Here is a 23,505-nt window from a genome sequence, read left to right as displayed (position 1 = left end):
GGAGACGGCGCCGCGCGGACGCCACCAAAGTTTGCAGCCTGCTCGGCGCGGAGGGGCCGCCGCCACGGCCCGCGCCGCACCCCGGCCCGCCGGAGCCGCACCTGAGCTCGGGCGGGCGGCGGAGCCCGCGATGTGAGCGGCGTGGGGCGGCGCGCACCCCGGTCCTCAGGCGCCGCGGCCCCTCCTCGCCAGCGCGGCCGCTAATTGCGAGAGCGGCCTCATTTGCATAGGCCGCCGGAGTCCGCTGGAGGCCGGCCAATCGGCGCGGCCCTCCGCTAATGGCCATGCATTATTCACCAGCCTAATTGCTCAGCCCCATGCGCGGCCCGCGCAGCCGCCGCCACCGCCCCGCGCCCCGCGCCCCGCGCCCGCCCGGCCGCCCCGCGCCCACCCCGCGCTGTCCCCACCGGCCACCCCGCTGATGCCGCTGCCCCGCACGGGGCCGGAGCGCCGCTAGCAGCATGTCTCGGCGCAAGCAGGCCAAGCCCCAGCATCTCAAGTCGGACGAGGAGCTACCGCCGCAGGACGGGGCTTCGGAGCACGGTGAGGGCCGGGGACCTCAGGGTGGCCCAGAGTTCTGGGGCGCCCACCCAGGTCGGGAAGCGCGGGCGGTGGGAGCGTCTGCGCGCGTCTCCGAGTGGGAGAAAGTTCCCCTGTTCCCGTGAGCGAGTGCTAGCTCTGAGTCCGGCCCCTTGGCCAGGCTGGCCAACCCGGACTGGTACTCCCTCGAAGCGCGCGGGAGCGGAAAAGAGTTGCGGGCCAAGTAAACTTGGCTCCGCTGCTCGGACTTTAGGGAGCTGCGCTCGGAGGGCGCTGCGGCCGGGCTGGCTCCAGGACGGATCCGAGTCGGTTGGGCCGGAGGCAGAGGCTGGCTGGAGGCGAGCGGGCCGGAGGGGGTCTGCGCTGCCACTTCCGTGCGGCTCTGGCTTTCTGAGCTCACACGCTGCTTTGGTGGGCCCGGAGCCTCCAAAGGTACCGCGCCGGTACCTTGGTCTAGCTCAGAACTAAGCGCAGGGAGGGTGCAGCAGCGGGGTACGCGTCCGGGGCTCACCTACCACTGGACGCGGGCCCTGGAAGCCACCGCCTGGCCAGCTTTGTTCGGCGCCGCGCGCCTTGGTGCTCAGCCGGTGCTCGCCTGAAGCCTACCCGGGGCCCCAACGCCACCTCGGTGATCCCAGTCTCTGTTGCTTGTCTCCGATACCGCCAGCAGGCCGCCTCGGGTGACCCTCAGGCCGCGAGCCCCGCGGTGTCCCAGAGCGTTGACAAATCCAATCATCCCTTTCGGAAGCAAGTGGGGAAGTAAATGTCTCTTGGCCTTTCGTTAATGGCCGACTAGGGAATTGTGGGGAGCGAGCACAGCTGTTTCTTTTGGGGGCTAGTGCTTGTATGCGGTAGGACCTCTGCACGTTTCTGGCGGATTCCAAGTTTTCCCTTCGGCCTTTTTGTACTCTTTTGGACGTACTGAAATCGGGCTCTGGAGCCACCTTCGCAGTTACTTTGCACTTACCTAGAACCATCCAAAAGTGCAGAACGGGCGCTATGGAAGTTAGACGCTGAAGAAGATGCGAATTTAGTATAGTTGAACTTTGGCACCCTAAAGTTTATGGCACCCTGAATCCATGAGCCATGGGCGCCAGTTTTGGCCCGCCTTGCCAGGGTCCTCAGGGTACCAGCAAAGAGGCCGAGGAGGGGCGGCCGCGTATGACACAGAGCCCCCCAGCTAGTTCGAGGTTGTATAATGTATTCCTTAAAAGCCAACTTTTTATGATCAACCTATTGTAAATTGTTTAGAGGCAGATACTAAATCTTTTAACTATGAAAATAATACCATCTTAAAAAAAAAAAAAAACCTCAAAGCCCTACTAGAAGGAATTTAAGTTTTTAACACACAGCGGTAAAGTTTGACAAAGCGTGCACGTCGCAGGAGAAAGTGAGAAAATGCCCATAGCAGCCCTGGAATGAATTAAATCAAATGGGACTCTTTGGGTCTTTTTGTTGTTGTGAGGTGAGGGACCCGCATCTCTGCAGCCAAGTCAGCCAAGATTAGAACGGGCGATATGCTAAAAAGAAACGCTTGCATATGTTGGGTAGATTAGGGACAAAGAATCTTTTTGTCATGGAAATGGATTTTTTTGTTTTGTTTACTTCTTCACATAGAATTTCTCACACTTGGGTTGTTTTGTATTACCCTCAATGACTACATGATCAAATGAATGGATTTATTTCTGCCGAATGAGAAAGACAGTCTTTCCCTCAAAAGAACTACACTGCATCCCAGTGAGGAATTTTAAAGCTTCATTATTGCGGCTCCTGAATAGCTCAAAATCCGCTTTCACCGCCGCTCTAAAATGCAACAGTGTAAATACTTCTCCGCTTTGTAGGGTCGTTATCAAAATGCGCAATGTCTCCTTTTATTAAAGCATATTTTAATTAATAGAGCAAAACCTCGTGTATTTAACAATTAACAAGCCGAGGCACTGTTGTTCATTTTTAATTTCGCTTCAGAAATGTGAGTGTGGTAAAGTTAATCGTGTCGGAGGATATATAACCCCGACCGTGCTGAAAACCCCAGACAGTCAATTATTTACGAGTTCTCCTTTGAATTCTGCTCGCTGCTCGAATTTATTTCGAGACTCTTCCATAGCCAGGTTTTCTCTCCTTTCAGTCGCAGCCGTTTCTATCTAGGCTGTGTTTTCCTACAGTCATTCAGACTTCTGAGCCCGAGGTTGCCACAGTTCCTCAGCATATTTTGCAACAGGCCAAAAATAGCCTGTCTGAGGCTGAGCTCGAGTAAAGCTGCGGGTGCTATGGGGCTTTGAAGGATAGTTCAGGCACACTGGTAAAATAAGTTCTTTCTGGTTTAATTGTTCTGAAGCAGATTGTTCATGGAGCATAAAAGATACTATGTTGCCTATGAAGTCAAGGAATGCTCAGGCTGTCTTAATTCTAACATAACCAAGAGAAGTAGCGTTGTTGGTTGTTTTTTTTTTGTTTGTTTGTTTGTTTGGTTTGGGTTTGGTGGTTTGTTTTTTTTTTAAGGATAAATGGTTGCGAGAACTAAATTACTCCATTGTCATTTCAAATTCTTAAATTGTTTTACATGCAGAGGAGGCAAAGGAGTGCTGCATGAAGTTACAAGTGAGCCAAGTCTACAGTGTGTTAGAAATGAAGTCAACAGTTCCTTTGTATCAGTTTGGGTGTGACATGTTAATTAAAGCACCAGGTCCATCTCTGCTGAGGAATTGAAGACTTTTGTTAATACCATACAGAACAGATACCTTGAGAGAGAGAGAGAGAGAGGATGAGAATAGAGAAGGCCAAAGATACATAGTCATGTTGATTTACAGTGGAAACCGCATATTATAATGTTTATTTTTCAGGATTTAGTTTTTAGATAAGCAATAATAATATTTTTTTTAAAAAAAAGCAATAGCTTTGGTCCTCTCCACCTTTTAGACTGAAGGAATGAATGACAAATCTGCATGAAAGCAACCAACGCTTCCTTATGGAAAGTTCTGGAGTCACCCTGGGTTACATTTTTATTTTAAGATGCTGAGACTCAAATCCCCAATAGAAACTGTTGTTTAAAATTGTTTATTGGTGAATATTTCCCATTTTAGAAATAGATGTGATTCAGCCCTGGGACTCAGTTAGATCTGTGCCACCCGTGATGGTACCCTCTGAGCCAGCTGAAGATTTTTTGTTCTAAGAAAAACTAATTAAAACTTGCAGTGACAGTGCCACACTCAAGCCCGACCAAGAACTTTAAAGACACTGCAACCATGCGCCGGCAAAAGAAAAAAAGGCAAGGCAGTTCCTTCAGATGCATTTCTCTGCTCTGGGAAAGTCTGTGTTTAAGGAAAGAACAAAAGAATGTTGTCATTTAAAACAGTTCTGAGGATGCATCTTTTTGTGGTCACTAATGACCTCAGGGTGGTTTTTTTTTTTTTTTTCCTCCCAGCTTACAGTATATGGCTATCTTGAAATTTCTTTCAAAGGTGGTAAGAGCTAACCAGTGGAATTCACAGACTGCTTAAGTCCAGGGAGAGAAAGCCACCAGAGCCCAGTGAGGAGGTCTTTTTTTCTTTTATCTGTATATGCAGGGTTGGCCTCCCCCCTCCTCCCCGGGTACTCGCATTTACAATTCAGCATACCAAAAGGGACAATACAGAAGCCACTTTCTTACATCCACTGGCAGATTGTTTTCTCTGAAACACGAAAGGTAAAACGTAAGTGGGGGAGGGCGGGAAGGGGGAAGGGGGGGGAGAAAGAATTTGCAAACATTTTAAAACAGCGCTCAAAAAAAAAAAAAAAAGAAAGGAAGAAAAGAAAAGAAGAAAAGAAAGAAAAAACTTAACCTGTTTAAAAATGCACACTCCCAAAACGGGTGCCAATTATTACCACCTTAAGGAGAGCTGATTAAGAGACAAGAGTTAGGGAATTTAAGTAGAGTGCATTCTAAACTTTTCAAAGCCTATGCATAATCCAGGTTTTTCAGATATGTTCAGACTGAGCTAGAGGGAAAGGTACAGAGGGAGAAACAGCAGGAGTTACTTAGCAAGCTGATTGTTTCTTTGTATCTAGAATGATGTCGAGGACAGACAAAAAGTAGGTCAGATTTCATTTTCAGCCCTCCCGTCCACCTCCTGGTGGCCTTAAGAGCATTTTCTTTGGGGATGGGGAATGCAGTAAACAGAGCCAAGATTTCTGTTCTGTGAACTGACCATCAGTTGGAATTTAGCATCCTCATGTGTAAGTCTTGGCACAAGGTCTTGTGTAAGTAAGTTAAAAGTCTTTAAGCTGCTAATGCGATTTTTCGCCATCTTTTTAGTACAGCACCCTAGTTTTGAGTGTCGTTTTAAGAAATAATATGAAAAAGAAGGGTTTCCATTTTCTCTCTTTCCCTTGACTGTCTCGATGACTTTTGTTTCCGTCCATAATTTCTTGACTAGTTGCCAGTATAAGAAAGGCCAGTGAATCTTAGACAATCTCATGAGCATGTGAGGTAATTCTACTGCTGGCCAGGCACCTCTGTCATTAAGTGTGTTAAGTCCCTGCACTTTTCGTATGCAATCTATGCGAAAATCGAATTTTAGTAATTGTTTTAAGTAAACTGTTCTTAAAATATTTTGGATTTTTTTTCTCTTGTAATCTCAACACGGTTATGATTTAAGGTGTGGTTAACTGTGTGACTGCCAGACGAACAAGGCAAATAATGCCCCAGACAGTGAGAGATACTGGGTTTTAACAAAATAATGGGATGACCTTTATGCTCGAGTCCAAGATTGATTGGTTTCTTAATTAAAGGAAAGGGGTTCTGGCCACCAAGGAGGGGGGGTGCTGGCGGTTCCTGAGTGGTCTCCCCTCTGAGGGTGGACCTTTTCTCTCACCTCTTGTAGAGTGGGGTGTAGTCTAGGAGGCTCAGCCCTCTTTGAGTTCTCTATAGGCATGGTAACTTCACAGTATGGCATGGAACCCTGTGGTTCTAGGAAAGGTGGGTGGCAGAATGCTGGCCAGCTTGTGACTCCTCTCCCCAAAGGTGAGTCGTTAGGAATGCTGTGACAAGCCTTGCTGATTTAACCTTTGCCTGCTTTGCCCTGCCAGGGGTGGCCGCTAGATGTCAAGCTCATAATACAATTAGTGCTTCTGTGCCATTGACCTTGGCAACAGGACTCACCACCACCATTCTGTTAAGTGTGAACTCCGAGTCTTTTGAGTGTTAACTAGAGATCCCATGAGTTCGTTCCGTGCAGTCCAAGCTTATCAAATGCCATCCAGCTCAGCACAAGTGTTTATAGCTCTTGGAAGAAGAGAAACCGGCTTGCTTTTGTGTAGCCATTACATCTTGAACGGTTTAATTAACCCTGCAGGTGCCAGGGCACTTTGTCCTCATTCCTCAGCATTACAGGGTCCTCAGAGTGGCCTCAGACTGAGCTGTTTGATAATAGTCTTGTGTAATTTGCACACATGCAGAGTCACTGGCATCGTGGGGTGGGTGGAGGCTTTTCCTGGATGACTTTCTGCTTGTATGCAAATTTCTCCCATAGAGCTGAAGCGGCACCTCGAAGTGCTGGTCAGCAATAGGAACTGATGGTTTAATCGCCTAGCCCAGGGGCCCAGAGTCCAATGCTTACAGGTGATCACAGGCTCTTCCCTAGTTGGGGTATGCTGTGCATAGGGCTATTTCAACCTAGACATTTTTGCTCGAAATCTATTTTGCTTGCTCACTCCATCCAGCCCCTGGCCAAACGAGGGAGGGCGGGAGGGGCTGGGAGGGCTTGCATGTGCTCTGATAGTGAATTTTCATCAAATGGACACTTTCTAGGAGGCATGTCATAAAAAGCATGTTCTTGCCTTAGATCGTGGAGATCTCTGTATTTAAGCCACCCTCACCAAATTATGACCAGAGTTGCTGGCTTCTGACACATCTCAGGCCTGTGACATTTTTATTTTTCTGTGAAGCCCGGGGATATGAGTGTGAGTGAAGCCAGACAACAGGATGAAAGGCTTGAAGAGCAAAAAACATCTTTCTATCAAAGTGATTGTGTGTGCGTGCGCTGCTACCTCAACTCTGTGTCCCACAAAGGCACAGTGTCTCAGTCCCCATTGCCTCACCACACAGATTAAAACTGAACCAGTTTAAACAGAAGACGCCTGGGGCCTGTGCCACAGGTGGTCGTGACTTAACAAATTTGTGATGTGGGCCACTGAGTAAGAGGGAGGGAGCGGGTGGGTCAGTGCTGCCCTGAGCATAGCAAGACTGCCCTCCACCGTTCAACTCCGTGAGCACAAGCTTCCAGGTCTGGGGGAAAAGGACAGAAATTTTTCTTTTGAGCCTGGAATTTCTTCTACATTGTTAAACCCAGTGGGGGTCTCTATTTGTCTCCTCCTGTGACACAGCTTGCGCTCAGTATGGCGATAATTCATCTTTCTTTATGGGATTCAAAGCTATCATAAGGAGTTAAAACGAATTAATTTGCAAGAAAATAAGTGTCTCCAAAAGAGTTTGAGAAAACTTGAGAAAAGCTTGCTACATTTTTTTTTTTAAGAGATGTGAAGACAAAGGAAAAAGTAGGGTTTCCGGTCGGGAAGACCTACCTGGCATTTTACAGTTTAAGAGGGGAAGTTTAACACGCCTCTCTCTGTCCTAAACAAGTCTGCCTTCTCCCTTTGTTAATTGTAGCGAATTGAAACTATGTAGCGAAGTAAAGGAAACCATAAATCAGCAATTTTACTGCTGCTTTGTAACTAGTGAAATTCTTTACACTTCTGAAAAGAGAAAGTAGAAATAAGCCTTGCTAAGTGCTGTGCATGAATATTTGTATGGAGTAAACATGGAGTCTCATATTTATACATTGTGATGTCTTCACTTGGGGGCTTGAAACAGACCGTCATGCTCTGGAAGACAGAGAGAGCATGGTGTCATTTTCCTCAACTAACCAGAAGTGAAAGCAAGAGACTCACTGGGAAGCTGCGGTAGGTGCGAGAGGCGGGTTCTTATTAAACTCACTGTTTTATCTGTGAACACAAAAAGACTTTTAAACGGAGTGCCCTGCAGCTAGCTAGGTGTGCAGGTAGCTAGGTACCTTGTGGCTTCCTCTGAGGAGCTGTGGGCCTTCTCCTTCTCTGCCAGCCGCAAACATGACTGTTACTCAAGATGGAGTCAGGAACCACAAGTGCAAGGAGGACGACAAATCAACCCCAGATTTATTTAATATTTTATTTATTTATTTATTTATTTATTTATTGCCTCCTCCAGTGCAGATGCCTGACTTCCCAGGATAGTGAAGATTGTGTGGTCCTCTTGGTATCTTGACCTGATAGCCAGTGTCACCAGCTGGTCTGCCAAGTAGGAAGGAGGAGGCCTTCCAGAAGGGAGATCCAACACCCAGATGAATTAGTTGGTCAACTGGTTAACATTTTCTCTCCCAGTATCGTATGAGTGTCTGTAATCTTTATAGTGAAGTGCTATAAAACGCCTGCTTAATCCCTGCCTAGTGAGTTTCAAATCTTAGCTGTTGAACAACCACTAGGTAAAAAATATATAAATGACTTTGACACAAATGAGGCTGATGAGAATGCTTGTTTTTAAGTCCTCTCCTCAAAAAGAAAGGAAAGAGAAGAGAGAGAGAATAAAAACTTGAATTGCCAATACATTTCTTAAAGATTTTTTTGTTATTGTTGTCCTTTTGAAGAGTGTCACTCTCTGACTCTGGTTCCCCATAAATAAAAATTTTGAGTAGTATTAACTAGTAAGTTAATAACTTTTACTTTTTTAGCATGGTGGCCAGTTCAGACAGCGTAAGTGAAACATGGTTGAATAATACAATCTTGGCTTTACAGGATAGCAGTTAAAGGCCAGTAGCAGCAACGTGGTAAAATATAAAGCAGCCAGGACACCCACCTGGGTTCTCTCCTACAGAAAACACATAACAATGTCAACTGCGCACATAGACAGTGTTATGCATGCCTGTGCTCAGAAGCAGGCTCCAATGTAATTTCTCTGGCACTCAGTAGAATTCATCAGAGGTCAACATTTGCGATCTGTGAGTCAGTAAGACATCTCGATGCTCTAAAGAGTCCTGTCCTTAGGAAAGCATACCACGTTCAGTTAATCCCGCTCATCTGTCAGTTCAGTTAAAGAGTAGTTTGTGACTTAGAAACATTTCAAATATAGGCAAGTAAGTTCAGTTTCAGAGAGGGAACATTAGCCCTTTATTTGTAATTGTGTCTATCCTAATAAATTTCTGCTTACCTCCAACTTTAATAAAGGAGGTCCAATTACATTGAGACTTGGAAGGCACAGCTCTAACTTGAGCATGTACAACACTGAAGAGTCAGTGTTCCTGGCATTTTTAAACAGACCCCAGCAGAAATGTTAAGTGGTCGTTCTAATTTATTTGCCCCAGATAAGAAATGCAAATCATACTGAAGAACTTTCCGCTTACTGACTGTAGTTTTTAAGATCACTCTTTTGCCAAACGTGAAATTCATGATGAAGCTTGGCTCATAAGCAAATTGTTACCAGGCTTGGTCTCCTTGTTGGGCTCATTAACATAAAGAACTGTTAACGGGTCCGAGGGGTCAGAGTGCCTTTCCCCACAATTTCCTCCTTCAGTTTGGAAGGACTATAGGTGGAGGATCATTTTACTTTGAACAAAATATCTTATGTTCGGATAATTGTCACTTAACATTGCATTAAACAAAATGACATTATTTGGCAGAACGTACTTAAATATTCCACGCACACTCTGTACAGCTAAGAAACATTTATAATTTAGCAGCCCTTGCAGTGGAGAAAAAAGAAAGAAAGAAAGAAAGAAAGAAAGAAAGAAAGAAAGAAAGAAAGAAAGAAAGAAAGAAAGAAAGAAATTACCTGAGAGATCCCTTCTCAGCCTCAGTGCATCTGGAAGTGAACCCTAAAACCACTCTAACACATAAAAAGACTAATGGGAATGTGAAAATGCAAATCTTTAAGGTAAACAGAGAATTGTTTGGACTGAGACGCTTTTGAAAGCACAGGTATTCTGGGTCACAACGCTACACTTTGTTATCAGGAAAATCTGGGAAATGCCCATGTTGGAAGGTATAACTTACTTACCGTTATGCAAATTAATTCTATCTGCACTGAATGCACTTTAAATGATCTCAAAGTCGGCCCACTTTTCAGCATTTCCTGAATGGATTGTTTCTAACACATTGCTAAACACAAGGGAAAAGTGTTCTTTCGGTAGGATACTGTCTGATATTGTAAATTCGAAAATTAACCCTTCAGGTTTTGTACTGTACATTTTATCTCCTTAAAGGAAGTGCATATAGACAATATTTCACGGCATTAGCAGTTTTTGATTCATTGTCATGTCCTTTAAGAAAGTGCCAAAATTATACTTTTTAATATCATAGCTTTACACACTGGAAAGCAACTTTTTAAAATCAGCCTCCTGCTCTGTTATTTCTGTGCATTTATTTTACTGCTTAATGCAAATACGCTCTTAAATGTCCATATATAGTATATATACAATATATGAGATGTATATGTGGTTTTGAAGAACATTAACCAATTAATTAAAGTGAAATCATAAGTTAAAATTTGTCATTTTGTTAAAACTTTTAAAATTAAGTTACTGGAATGCAGAAGAGCTCAGAGTTTGTTTTTATTCAATGATTAAAAATATTCTACACGCCCCCCCAGCCCTGTTCCCTAACCTTAAGCAGGTTTACAATTAGTTTTGCATACATTGAGCAAAGCTGAGCACCCAGTACTTGTTTTGCTAATGTGCCTATCTGCTGTATAAATCGGCTGTGTCTTTGCTCCCAGCTACCCTCAACCTCATTACAGATACCTATTCCGTTCCTTCCCCCACGCAGTAATGAGAGTGCTTGCTGCAGCCGGCTCTCTGCGCTGAGTTTAGTTTAAAAGTCTATGGGGTTTATGGGCTGCAGCACCAAGTTCTTTCCCCTTCAAATGGCTTAGCCAGTTAAAAAAATGCTAATTGAATGCTGCTAATAATTTTTAAAGGCATGTATAAATTACCTGGAAATAATGGCCTCATGGAAAGCGACAGACCAGCCACAAAAAAAAAAAAAAAAAAAAAAAAATTATTTCATTTTCCAGGCGAGGAGCAGTGGGGGTTTCCTGGACAAAATTAAAAAATCAAAAGAACAAAAACAAAGACAACAACAACAACAAATAGATTTCTCTCCTCAGTATGGTGCTGGAAATACCCCCTCCAAAAAAAACCCAAAAAAACAAAAAAACCCCAAAAAAACCACCTTAAAGGAAAACTGTTAGAGTTTGTTTTTGTTTTTGTTTTTGAGCAAGTCTTTGTGCTAGTATTCGAACACCAGTGCCTTTTCAGGGTGGACTGGAGCTGGTTTGTTCTCCACCTCAACTTTACACATTTAACAAAGAGCCAACTGGCCTGTGACACTGGCTCTGTTTAGCCACCTATCTGTTGCTGTCACTCTCCATCTGCAAGCCGACCAAACAAAAACAAAACCCCTTCAAGTCAGTGGCATCCAGGCTGGCACACCAAACCAGGCATCGGTGGGCACCCCACCCCACCATGGTGACCCAAAAATGCAAGCACCAAGAAGTGTCACCGGGTGTCGATTTCGTGTTCCCGTCCAGCTATTTATTTGATCAGGTGTGAATTAGAGTTGTTCATTAAACACGGTTGTTATTCGGCACAAGAGGGTTAGGGGAGACAGAGGAAGTAGCTGCCTACAACAGTAATTAAACATGTGTAACCAATTAGAGGCTTTTCCACGATGGTGCAACCATATAATTTGCTAAGTCTTTCTATGAGAATAGATGAAAATAGGTACAAAAAGTGTGTCTGACTACAGCATTCTCATGTTAAACATGTCAACATCAATGAACTTTAAATATATAATTCCTAGTTTGTTAGCAAACCACTGAACTCTCTTGGCTAATCACAATAACATGTAATTTTAAGTTCATTTTGCCAAAGAATATTGCATCTGACAGAGCCGATTAATTGTACTTAAGCATGATTCATTTTAGACCTAGTGTGTATTGATAGTCATATGTCAAGTTCTGAAGTGTTGAGGGCTTCTTCCTTCTGAAAAAGGGAAGAGAAGGACATCACCATTAGGATCTTAAGAAGTGCTTATAGTTTCTTTGTTATGTTTACAAATCATAGTATTTAGCCTAAATTTCCTACGTGAAATAAATGCCTATTGACTCAAAAGGTTCTGTAGGACCCTGTTAGACCAGCAGCACCTCAGCTGGGTTTGGAGATGATAAATCCATGAGCCCAGACCACACCACACGGGCTTCCTGTCAGGTGCCGGTGTGTGGGAAAGGTTACGGATTAGCTCGGCAATGTTAAGTGAACTGGCAGAGGCGTCTCTAATTTTGTTGGAAATGAGGAAGCCCGATGGTAAAGGGGAATCCTAATGAGGCCGTCGAAGGCTGGCTTTGTACCCAACAGACAGGGTGGCTGTGGGTTGTATGAAGATATTGGAAATCGATGCCTTCTATGGAATTTCATTAAGAAGCAGTATCCACAATTGATAGAGCCTCATAATTTGATGGATTGTGCTAAGAAAATGATTAGCTAGCTAGAAAGAGTCATAGAACACACACGCTGGGACGTCAGAAATGTTGAAGTGGGGTAATTTGTACAAAATAAAAAATATTGATTTTACTGATGTGCAAAATTTTGAAATGGAGGGTGGCTGTCTGGCGGAGCCTGGCTGATGTAATCTCTTCTTGGTTTCCTAGGCGTCCCGGGGGACGGTGCTGAGGACGCAGACAGCGGCAGCGAGAGCAGGAGCGGCAGCGAGGAAACCAGCGTGTGTGAGAAGTGCTGTGCGGAGTTCTTCAAGTGGGCGGACTTCCTACAGCACAAGAAGACCTGCACCAAGAACCCACTGGTGCTGATCGTGCACGACGATGAGCCGGCGCCGCCCTCCGAGGACTTTCCAGAACCTTCTCCCGCCAGCTCGCCCAGTGACCGCACTGAGAGTGAGGTGGCTGAGGAGGTGGCGCCCACGGAGGGCAGTGAGGTGAAGGCTGCTGCAAAGGAGGCGGAGCCCATGGATGTGGAGGTATCTGCGGACAAGGGCCCTCCAGGCCCAAGTGTGCCCCCACCGCCGCCTGCACTGCCACCACAGCCAGAGCCTGCGGCCTTCAGCATGCCTAGTACCAATGTGACCCTGGAGACGCTGCTCAGCACCAAGGTGGCCGTGGCACAGTTCTCACAGGGTGCACGTGCAGGCGGCACCACAGGCGCTGGTGGCAGCGTGGGTGCGGTGGCCATCCCCATGATCCTGGAGCAGCTGGTGGCGCTGCAGCAGCAGCAGATCCACCAGCTTCAGCTCATCGAGCAGATCCGCAGCCAGGTGGCCCTGATGAGCCGGCAGCCTGGGCCTCCACTGAAGCCCTCAGCCAGTGCCCCTGGAACAGCCTCAGTACAGCTTCAGGGTCTGACTCCGCATGCGGCCCTCCAGCTTTCTGCTGGACCTGCCACTGCCTCTGCTGGCTCGGGCTCCACGCTGCAGGCAGCCTTCGATGGCCCCCAGCACCTGTCACAGCCTGCATCCGGCACAAGCACTCCCTGCAGCACCAGTGCTGCCCCCCCTGATTCTGGGGCACACCCAGCCTGTAGCACTGGCCCGGCTCCAGGAGCCGTGGCCGCTGCATCCAGCACTGTAGGCAACGCGGTGCAGCCCCAAAATGCATCCACGCCCCCTGCCCTGGGTCCTGGACCCCTCCTCAGCTCAGCCTCCAATCTGCCAAACCCTCTGCTACCTCAGACTTCATCCAGCAGTGTCATCTTCCCCAACCCGCTGGTTAGCATTGCTGCCACCGCCAATGCCCTGGATCCCCTGTCAGCTCTGATGAAGCACCGCAAGGGCAAGCCCCCTAATGTTTCAGTGTTCGAGCCCAAGGCCAGTGCCGAGGACCCTTTCTTTAAGCACAAGTGCAGGTTCTGTGCCAAGGTCTTCGGCAGTGACAGTGCGTTGCAGATCCACCTGCGATCCCACACAGGGGAGCGGCCCTTCAAATGTAACATCTGCGGGAACCGCTTTTCCACCAAGGGCAACCTGAAGGTCCACTTTCAGAGGCACAAGGAGAAGTACCCCCACATCCAGATGAACCCCTACCCTGTCCCAGAATACCTCGACAATGTGCCCACCTGCTCTGGGATCCCCTATGGCATGTCCCTGCCCCCAGAAAAGCCAGTAACCACCTGGCTGGACAGCAAGCCAGTACTGCCCACTGTACCAACATCAGTAGGGCTCCAGCTGCCCCCCACTGTCCCTGGCACCCACAACTACACTGACTCCCCTAGCATCACTCCGGTCAACCGCTCCCCACAGAGGCCCTCTCCAGCATCCAGCGAATGCACCTCTCTGTCCCCAGGCCTCAACAATACTGAGTCTGGTATCACAGTGAGGCCCGAGTCACCCCAGCCACTCCTGGGTGGGCCTTCACTTACTAAAGCCGAGCCAGTCAGCCTGCCTTGCACAAGTACAAGGACAGGAGATGCTCCTGTGGTGGGTGGGCAGGTCAGTGGGTTGCCCACTTCAGGTGCCACCGCTGTGACTGACAGCGCCTGCACAAGTCTCGGGAGCCCTGGTCTTCCAGCCGTCTCTGACCAATTCAAGGCCCAGTTTCCTTTCGGCGGGCTGCTTGACTCTATGCAAACGTCAGAGACCTCGAAACTGCAGCAGCTAGTGGAGAACATCGATAAGAAGATGACCGACCCGAACCAGTGTGTCATCTGCCACCGCGTGCTGAGCTGCCAGAGTGCACTGAAGATGCACTACAGGACCCACACAGGGGAAAGGCCCTTCAAGTGTAAGATTTGTGGCCGCGCCTTCACCACCAAAGGCAACCTGAAGACGCACTTCGGGGTGCACCGCGCCAAGCCCCCGCTCCGAGTGCAGCATTCCTGCCCCATCTGCCAGAAGAAGTTCACGAACGCCGTCGTGCTACAACAGCATATCCGTATGCACATGGGAGGACAAATCCCAAACACGCCACTGCCGGAGGGTCTGCAGGAGGCCATGGACGCCGACCTGCCCTTTGATGAAAAGAACGCAGAGACCCTCAGCAGCTTTGACGATGACGTTGACGAGAACTCCATGGAGGAGGACTCGGAGCTGAAGGACACGGCCAGCGACTCGTCTAAACCACTTCTGTCTTACTCGGGCTCCTGTCCGCCCTCGCCCCCGTCGGTCATCTCCAGCATCGCTGCCCTCGAGAACCAGATGAAAATGATTGACTCGGTCATGAACTGCCAGCAACTGGCCAACTTGAAGTCGGTGGAAAACGGGTCTGGGGAAAGCGATCGCTTGAGCAACGACTCCTCCTCTGCGGTGGGCGACCTAGAGAGCCGCAGTGCAGGCAGCCCTGCCCTATCGGAGTCCTCATCCTCCCAGGCTCTGTCCCCTGCTCACAGTAATGGTGAGAGCTTCCGGTCCAAGTCGCCAGGCCTTGGCCACCAGGAAGATCCGCAGGAGATCCCACTGAAGACTGAAAGGCTGGACAGCCCACCCCCCGGCCCAGGAAATGGAGGTGCCCTGGACCTGACAGCGGGCCACCCTGGTCGGCCACTCATCAAGGAGGAGGCCCCTTTCAGCCTGCTGTTCCTGAGCAGAGAGCGCGGTAAGTGTGCGAGCACTGTGTGTGGTGTCTGTGGCAAGCCCTTTGCTTGCAAAAGTGCGTTGGAAATCCACTACCGCAGCCATACCAAGGAGAGGCCGTTTGTCTGCACGGTCTGCAGGCGAGGCTGCTCCACTATGGGTAACTTAAAGCAGCATTTACTGACACACAAGTTGAAAGAGCTGCCTTCTCAGGTGTTTGACCCCAACTTTACTCTAGGTCCCAGCCACAGCACGCCTAGCCTGGCCTCCAGCCCTGCGCCCACCATGATCAAAATGGAAGTGAACGGCCACAGCAAGGCTATCGCACTGGGTGAGGGTCCAGCGCTACCAGCCGGAGTCCAGGTTCCTACTGGGCCCCAGACAGTGATGAGCCCTGGCCTGGCACCCATGCTGGCACCCCCACCACGCCGGACACCCAAGCAGCACAACTGTCAGTCATGTGGGAAGACCTTCTCCTCAGCCAGTGCCCTGCAGATCCATGAGCGCACCCACACTGGGGAGAAGCCCTTTGGCTGCACCATCTGCGGCAGGGCCTTCACCACCAAGGGCAATCTCAAGGTAAGAGGACCACGGCCTGAGGCTGTGGCCAAGCCAAGTGGCACCCATGGATGGTGCCCTATACCCTTTCTCTAGGCTGCCTGACAGAGGTTCTGCCTTCGCCCTCATGTGTATGTATGTATACACATGTATGGAGCATATGTTTGTACATGTATGAGTGTGCATGTCTACATGTGTTATGTGTGTATACATGTATGTGCATATACTCAAAAGATATGCAGCCCATTAAACAGTAAGAGAAGCAGGAATCCATGTTCCACCTGAAGGCGGCGGCGGTGGTGGGGAGCGTTATACATGTCTGCCTGCCTCTTCTGATGGCATCCGCCTGTTCCAGGTCTAGGGTCATCCTAGATACATCGTGAGCGGGCCCAGGACACAAGCCTTTAATCTGAAAACAAAATAAACATGACCCTTAGACACTAGCATATAACACAAAAACAAGACTTGCGCTCTGAGGTCTAAAATGTTCCATCATCTGTGTGGCTGCAGACAGGGCCCCAGGGAGGGATGCTGGGTGAGAAGTTCCCCAGCTCGTGAGGCCTGGAGGAGACCTGTGCTTAAGCCCAATCTCAGCTAAGTGTTCTCCGGAGACCGACTGCTGACAGATGTTCCAGGTTCCAGGCTCTGCTGCTGGCCTCAGCTAAACAGACACCCCTGGCCTAGGCCTCAGAAACCTCTCCAGGGAGGGCCAGTGGTCAACACCTGTGGCTTCTGTGCTGAGCCAGCACTGATTGAACGGGAGCCTCCTAAAGACCCTGCTGCTCTGGGTGGCCCAAGAGGGTCTTAGCACTCATTTTCCCCTTTGAGGGGACGCAAAAGAGGACTGTCAAAGACTTCAAATTCAAGACCTTTTAAAAGTTTGAACCTGAGCTGAGGAGATGGCTGAGCCTAGTCTACTTGGCAAGTTCTAGGCCAGGAAGAGAGTCTATCTCAAAAACACAGGGGGGCAGGAGAGCATGTTTGAGGGATAGCACCAGAGGTTGTCTTCTGACCTCCCTGTGCATACATTGAGGTAGATATTGGGTGAAGGGACAAGGGCCTTTATCCTTAAAGCTCTAGAACATTCTCTAGTCTGGTGTGGGGGGGTGTTGATATCCAGCAAGTTTGTTCGCTTAACTCGCCGGTTTCGCTTTTTATATTCACAGAATGGAATACTGTGTGTCTAATAGAAGGTGCTTGGGGAATCTCCCCTAACTGCGTTCTGCTGACCCCAGACTAATACTTAGAATGTAGGCCCATGAGCCATTGACGTCAAGCCACAGCCGCTCAGAGCTCTCCACCTGCTTGACTTGTGGCCCGTCTCTCTGTCTCCCCCACAGGTACACATGGGCACCCACATGTGGAACAATGCACCCGCGAGGCGTGGCCGCCGCCTGTCTGTGGAGAACCCCATGGCTCTGCTCGGTGGCGATGCTCTCAAGTTCTCTGAGATGTTCCAGAAGGACCTGGCAGCTCGAGCGATGAATGTGGACCCCAGCTTTTGGAACCAGTACGCCGCTGCCATCACCAACGGGCTGGCCATGAAGAACAATGAGATCTCTGTCATCCAGAACGGAGGCATCCCTCAGCTCCCAGTAAGTCTAGGCGGAGGTGCCATCCCGCCTTTGGGTGCCATGGCCGGTGGGGTGGACAAGGCACGCACTGGCAGTAGTCCGCCCATTGTCAGCTTGGACAAAGCGAGCTCAGAGACGGGAGCCAGCCGGCCATTCACGAGGTTCATTGAGGATAACAAGGAAATTGGGATCAATTAGCAGGATACACTTAAGACTCCACCCTCCTCTTCTGTCCCAAGTCCACTGCAGAGTTGGAGCTTCAGGCTTTGGACCCCACATGCCTAGGCTCTCATTAATACTTTACCCACGACAGAATATATCTGCACCGTGTGGCTGCTGCAGGGAGCCCTGGTGAGCAAGGCCCAGTACTGCAGTGGGTTTGACTGTTCTGAAGATAGGAAGAACTCTGCCACCTTCTAAGTAAATCTCAGACAAAAGCTTATGTGCTTGGAAGAAGAAAAAAAAAAAGGAAAGAAAGAAATGGCCTTAGGAATAGAAAGAGCTCAGACCATATCTACTTCATTTCTCCTAAAACCTAGTGACCCCTTTGTGTAGGGGAGCGGGGTCCCCTGTGGTAATCCCGTGAGCTGCATTCAATGGTTTTCTTCAAATTCTGTAGACACTTGAACTCTGTTTTAGGGACTTTCCGTCTTGAAGAAGCAGTTCAGTGCTCCAAACGCTGTGTATAATGACAGTCTTTTTGTCTATAGTATTTATGTTAAGATTATGCGGGTAACAAACAATAAAATAGCCCAACCTTAAATGAAGATTTTTGTATCACAGAATACATCTGGGTATGTGATCTTTTTTTTTTTTTAAAGCAAGATTTGCTTCATTATAAATAAGTGGATTAATTCAATGCAGGCAAAATCGTGACGTTCTATTGGGAAAGATAGCATGGTTTTTGTGTGCAAGTACCTGTCAGTAACAACCCCCCACCTTTAATTTAAATGTTTGTAGCTGCTATGTGAACAATTGTTCTCTAGTGTGGTCTGTAGCCCCGCGGTCGACTGGGAACAAGTTACAGACAAGCATCAGCGTAAAATGATTTACAGCATTATAAACAGTTGTGAGTAAATATTTCACATTATCAAAGCTGTATAATAAAGAGGTAATGTTTGTATAATGTGGTTGCAAATCTTAATTTATACAATTGCACTTTTAGTATTTTGTATTAGGGAAGTTTGTCTATAATTTGAAAATTTAAAAAAAAAGATGTAAAGTATTTTATAAATAGTACTTCGGTTTAAAGAAAATGGAGGGGGGGAAAAAACCCCATGTCACAGTTTATTGTTTTGTCTTAAAGTCAAACATGAGAAGTCTAAGCTGTTTAAGCAGAAAAGAAGCCACCAGGACTTGTCAGCACCTCAATAAAATAAGACCTGCCATTTCTTAAATTAACATGATTTATTTAACTTTTCTACAAAACCTCTTGAAAAAAACTGTGAGCATCATAACAAGACCCTGACAAATGACTCTCGGTCCCTGACATAGAAAGGCAGGGGGACAACAGAGCACACGTCGCGCATGTGTGACTTCACCATAGGCTCCCCTCTGTCTCTCTCACACACATGATACGGGACTGCCTCATAGCACTGGTCAGGCACAAAGGAGACCGGGATACCGAGTGTCTGGTGGTATGATCAGTCATAACCATGACATTTCCTAAGTTTGTGATTATTGTCTTTCCAAGTGCAAATGCAGTGCGGTGTCCCGATTATTCCAACCCCGATCTTTTGCTGATGACCTACCTGTCTAAACTGCATCCACTGAGCACAGAAGCCAGAGGCTGGGAGGCGGGGTGGACTGGAAACTTGAACGTCAAGTGTTGTGTGTACTACCTCATTTTTGTGCATTTGCAAGCATGCTGGGATGTGACATGACGGACTTCCAACAAAAATTGCTCAAGACATACTGTAGGTAGCTGGGTACCTCGGCAGAGAGCTGTCTGCGCCTGAAGGCCAAACCAGACAGTGTGAAACAGAAGGATAGAGCATTCACCTCATACAACTTGAACCAACAGGAAAAGGCGCTGCAGGGGAATGACTACCACAGGCCTGTGGCTGAGCAGAGAGCATCTGGGCTCATTAGCTGTTCCTGACTTTGGAAATGAACACAGGTCTCTCTGGCTCTGTTTTCCATGTAGGGAGGTAGAACATCTACAGGCCATGCCATCTCTTGCTGGGGTGGGGATGGGAGCAGGTACTTCAGCTCTGGAGAGAGGAGACATGGTGGCTTAATGTCGCCCTGCTTTAGCAGTTGAACGTCTTGTTTTTTCTCTGTGTCCTCTTGGTGTGTTTTCTCCCCCTGTCTCGGTTGGTATTTGGTACCATGTTAGTGTTCTTTCTTCTCTCAAAAGGATGTGTATATAACTTAAGAAAAGAGAAATGTAAAGTGTTATAAACGAGACAGCAGATGAAGGTGCAGAGACCACCCCCATTCTGTGTTCAGGGCTGGCTGTCCCTCTGCGTGGTGAAGAGAGACACTATTTTTATACCGCAAAACCACGCGGGGGTGAGGGCCTCCCAGAACCAGCCAGGGTGTTCGGGAGACCCGATATATTTTATGATTAAATCTTGTGGCTTGACACATCTACTGACTGAAATGGATGTTGTAGACTTAGGTTACTATTTTTGTCATACAGAACTGAATAAAATGCGGGGTGTCCTATTATTTCTGAATCGTGTTCCCTGATTCTTCCTGGTGGAGTCTGCAGTGCTGATCGGTGGTGGTGGCTGGCTGGCTGTGGCGTTTTCCAGAGGGGACATCAAACAGGGGTTGGCAGGTTATATTTAAGCAATATCTACAAGTTTTTAGATCTTGAATTCTTTTTTTCAGTGCTGGGCATAGAACCCAGGGCCCTGTAAATGCATGCCAGACAAGCACCTTGCCTCTGGCCCAGATCTCCCCTCCCCCTAAGTTCTAATTTTGGATGTTTCTTTTATATCTGCCATGGAAGAGGATGTGATAGAGATGCCTGCCTGAGAATCTGCAGCATCCAAAGATGGCCACACTCGGGTTCACCTTTCCATCCTCTGCACGGGGTGATCACAGTAGTATTTGGGTTACTACAGCCAACAGGGCTTCTCAGATCCATGTAGGAAACACAGGAACAAGCGAGTGCTCACGGATACCACGCACAGCAGACTTCCCGTGGGCCTCCTGACATCAGCCTCTGTCCACTCCCACTGGAGACATCATTTGATTTTAAATTAGCATTGTCTCACAGATAACATTGCTATAAATCTTAACTTTAAGAGCTCCTAGATATGACGTTAGATAATCAGTTTCTTCTTCTTTTTTTTTTTAACAGTAAATAACTATCGATAACCAGAAGCTAAATGACTTGCATCAGGGACATGGGGGAAGACGTGTCCTTTTAGGAATGACGAAGGCACTAACCACTAATCCAGCTGACCAGGTCCCCCTTGGTGGTTCTCAATCCTTAGAAATTAAACCGTGTTGACATGTTTGAACTATTCATGTAGTAAATTCAATTTTTTTAAAAAAATAAGAAATATAGCAAAGATTCCACAGATATTTAGAATCATCGACAAAATTTCAAACTCGAGAGAAAAAGAACATATATCTCTTCTATTTCAAAATTATTTATAGATAGCAAGCCAGAGGTATACTGGGTTCTACTTCCAACACCAGCTCCAGGTACTCGAAGAATCATCGTTAAGTGGCAGCAATCCCCCAAAACTGCTTGACTACATTTCTATTCCAAGTTCATTCAGGAGCCACTAACATTTAAAAGGAATTCAAGGCAGTACTATAGGATCAAGCAGGAATAATCCCGCCCCTGGGGATGAGGGCAGGCCGCACATGTCTGTAGCTTCTCCTTCCTGTCTGGCAGACAATACCTGGTCCCATGTGGTATTTCACAGACACAGCAGACAGCACGGGCATTGCTTTATTCCTAAGTAGTGTCTATGCTGCCAGCCCACCGACGTCAGAGCACTGCTGTCCCTCTGCCATGCGACTCTAGCTGCAGACCCCTGGACCCTTCCTTTCTTTCTCCTGCCACATGCTTAGGGCAAAGCAGTGACGGTGTGTGACTGTCTAACCTGTCCCACCACATACCCCGACCAGCCTAACTCATTCACTGAGCACGCACCAGGGCTAAGGGAAGGTGGCGAACACACTTGCTGTTTACCACTAAAGTGTCTTGTGACTGAACACTGCACTTGAGGAGGAGGTCACATATTTATGTCTTTTAGTTGATTTGGGCATGACCATGCTCGAGATTAAAATTTGATCTGAAAAAAATATTTCTTATGAAAGTAGGGGAAAATCCCTTGCCTTTTACTTAAAGAGAAGCGACTGGTATTAACTGAGTGTTCTTCACAAAGAGGAAGCCTTAAGGACAAGGCACAGTGCAGTCATCACCAGCAGTGGACAGTGTGTCTGCCAGGGACAGAGCCTCTCTCCTCTCCTGCCCCAGCCTCCTTGTCTGTAAGAGCTCAGAAGTTGATGGTAAATCACTCCAGTTCTAAAATTTCTTGGTTTTTTTTTAAAAGCCACTAATACACACCTTCCCTGTAATGATATAATACACAGAGTAATTGATAATTAGAGATGTGATATATCTATATAGATATAGACAGAGAGAGAGACTATGAACAAATGTCTAAGAATATTATGATACAGAAAATTTATTCTAAGTAACTGCTGAAAGATTTCTGTGGAATCATTTTTGGACCAGGAAAGTATATTTCTATCTTTAAATGTGAAAGCAACAAGAACACTTTCAGCTCATGGGTTTTCATTCTGGTGCCTCAGTACCTGTGGTAAGATAAAAAGTATGTTCTATGAAAATTACGCTGACTTTATTTTCGGTTAGAAAACAGATTTTTAAAGTGATTTGGCTTTTTTGTATACATCACATATAATAAAAGCTCATGCACACACACACACACACACACACACACACACACACACACACACGTACAGGTCCCTGAGGGAGACGTCAATGTTTCGATTAACATGGCGGTTTTTCCCTGATCTTTAAAAATATTAGAGAAGCCAAATCAGTTAGGTTGCTCACACCCTGACTTGCATCTCAGTCTGCATCCCTCCTTCCTTTTCGGGCATCTCTGTTTATAAATTCAACGAGGCGGACTTGAATGCACCCATGTGAAGCATGCACCTCGCATTCACTGGGCTCAGGGGACCTGGTGGGCAGGGCAGGAGGGGCATCGGGACAGAAAAGAGATTGCCATTGACGCCAGCATGTGTAAACAGAAAGCAAGCGACCACTGGGTCCTGTCTGTGGGCTGAGAGGGTGAACCCAGCCACGTACAGCAGTGTGACCACGCACTGTACAGGGTTCAGCCATGGAAATAATGGTGGGATCACAACTTTCCCAATGGGATTATTTATGAACAAGGAGATTCTATGGCTCCCCACACACATTTTCTACATTGGTATGCTATGCTTTTAAAAAGCATCAAAAATGATATGTAAGCTAGGATTTTACAGAGAAGCCTGGGTCATTCTCTCTCAGTCATGTTGCATTTGAATTCCTCGCTGGCTCCATTTATTTCTCATCTTCCTGTGCTAACTTAAAGGAGGCAGATTTTAATGTGGGCAGAGGTAAATTAGGGGTGTTTGGTTTGGTTTGGTTTGGTTTGGTTTGTTGTTGTTGAGACAATTTTCTTCTTACACAGTCCTGGCTATCCTGGAACTCACTATGGCAGTCTCACAAAGATGCGCCTGCCTCTGCCTCCCAAGAGCTGCAAGGCAGATTAGAGGTGTGTGCCACCATACCCCTGTGAGATGAGAATTTTTAAATGACATGATATATATATATATATATATATATATATATACATACACACACATATATATATAACCAACAGATCTTTTGATTAAGATCTAAAATGTTTCTGTCTTATTTTTTTCCTATTTCTTTTGTCAAGAACGATTTAGAAACAACAGCCCCTATGATCCTGATTCGTCTACAAGAAATGTGCAGCACCCTCTGTGCCAACACTGTTGGTAAAAAAAAAAAAAAAAAAAAAAGAAAAAAGAAAGAAAGAAAATGGGCCTGGAAAAAAATAGTTTGCACTGCAAAGAACCAAAGTTTTAGAAATATTTTATGGAAAAAAATTGTTTAAGGCCTTCTTCCCTACAATTTCAAATAACTCTCAAATAAATTAGATTTTGACAAAAATCCATTTCAGCCTTTATATTTCTGTGACTTTTAATAATGTGTGCACACTCCGTCTGTGGCTCAACTTCCAAGGAC

At 46.9% G+C, this 23,505-nt stretch overlaps 1 protein-coding gene across 2 annotated transcripts; it reads left to right on the top strand.

Annotated features, from left to right (window-relative positions):
• Sall3 (spalt like transcription factor 3) lies at positions 1-20,548 on the top strand. Of its 2 annotated transcripts, XM_021151011.2 has the most exons (4): positions 1-543; positions 12,251-15,142; positions 15,359-15,699; positions 17,019-20,548. In XM_021151011.2, the coding sequence occupies exons 1-4, from the start codon at positions 462-464 to the stop codon at positions 17,448-17,450; spliced, it is 3,747 nt and encodes a 1,248-aa protein (XP_021006670.1). In that variant the 5' UTR covers positions 1-461; the 3' UTR covers positions 17,451-20,548. The 2 variants fall into 2 exon arrangements, with proteins under 2 accessions (XP_021006670.1, XP_021006669.1); XM_021151010.2 differs by having other exon boundaries at positions 12,251-15,699.
• Positions 20,549-23,505: the final 2,957 nt, after the last annotated feature.

This window comes from Mus caroli, chromosome 18, assembly GCF_900094665.2.
Source record: "Mus caroli chromosome 18, CAROLI_EIJ_v1.1, whole genome shotgun sequence".
Classification (NCBI taxonomy): domain Eukaryota; kingdom Metazoa; phylum Chordata; class Mammalia; order Rodentia; family Muridae; genus Mus; species Mus caroli.
The sequence above is the reverse complement of the archived record's forward strand: the minus strand, read 5'-3'. Positions and strand labels throughout refer to the sequence as shown.

Coding starts and splice junctions, on each gene's coding strand:
- Sall3 (XM_021151010.2), top strand. CDS start 462: ATGTCTCGGCGCAAGCAGGCCAAGCCCCAGCATCTCAAGTCGGACGAG. Junction 544..12,250: donor GGACGGGGCTTCGGAGCACG/GTGAGGGCCGGG, acceptor TTGGTTTCCTAG/GCGTCCCGGGGGACGGTGCT. Junction 15,700..17,018: donor CCACCAAGGGCAATCTCAAG/GTAAGAGGACCA, acceptor TCTCCCCCACAG/GTACACATGGGCACCCACAT.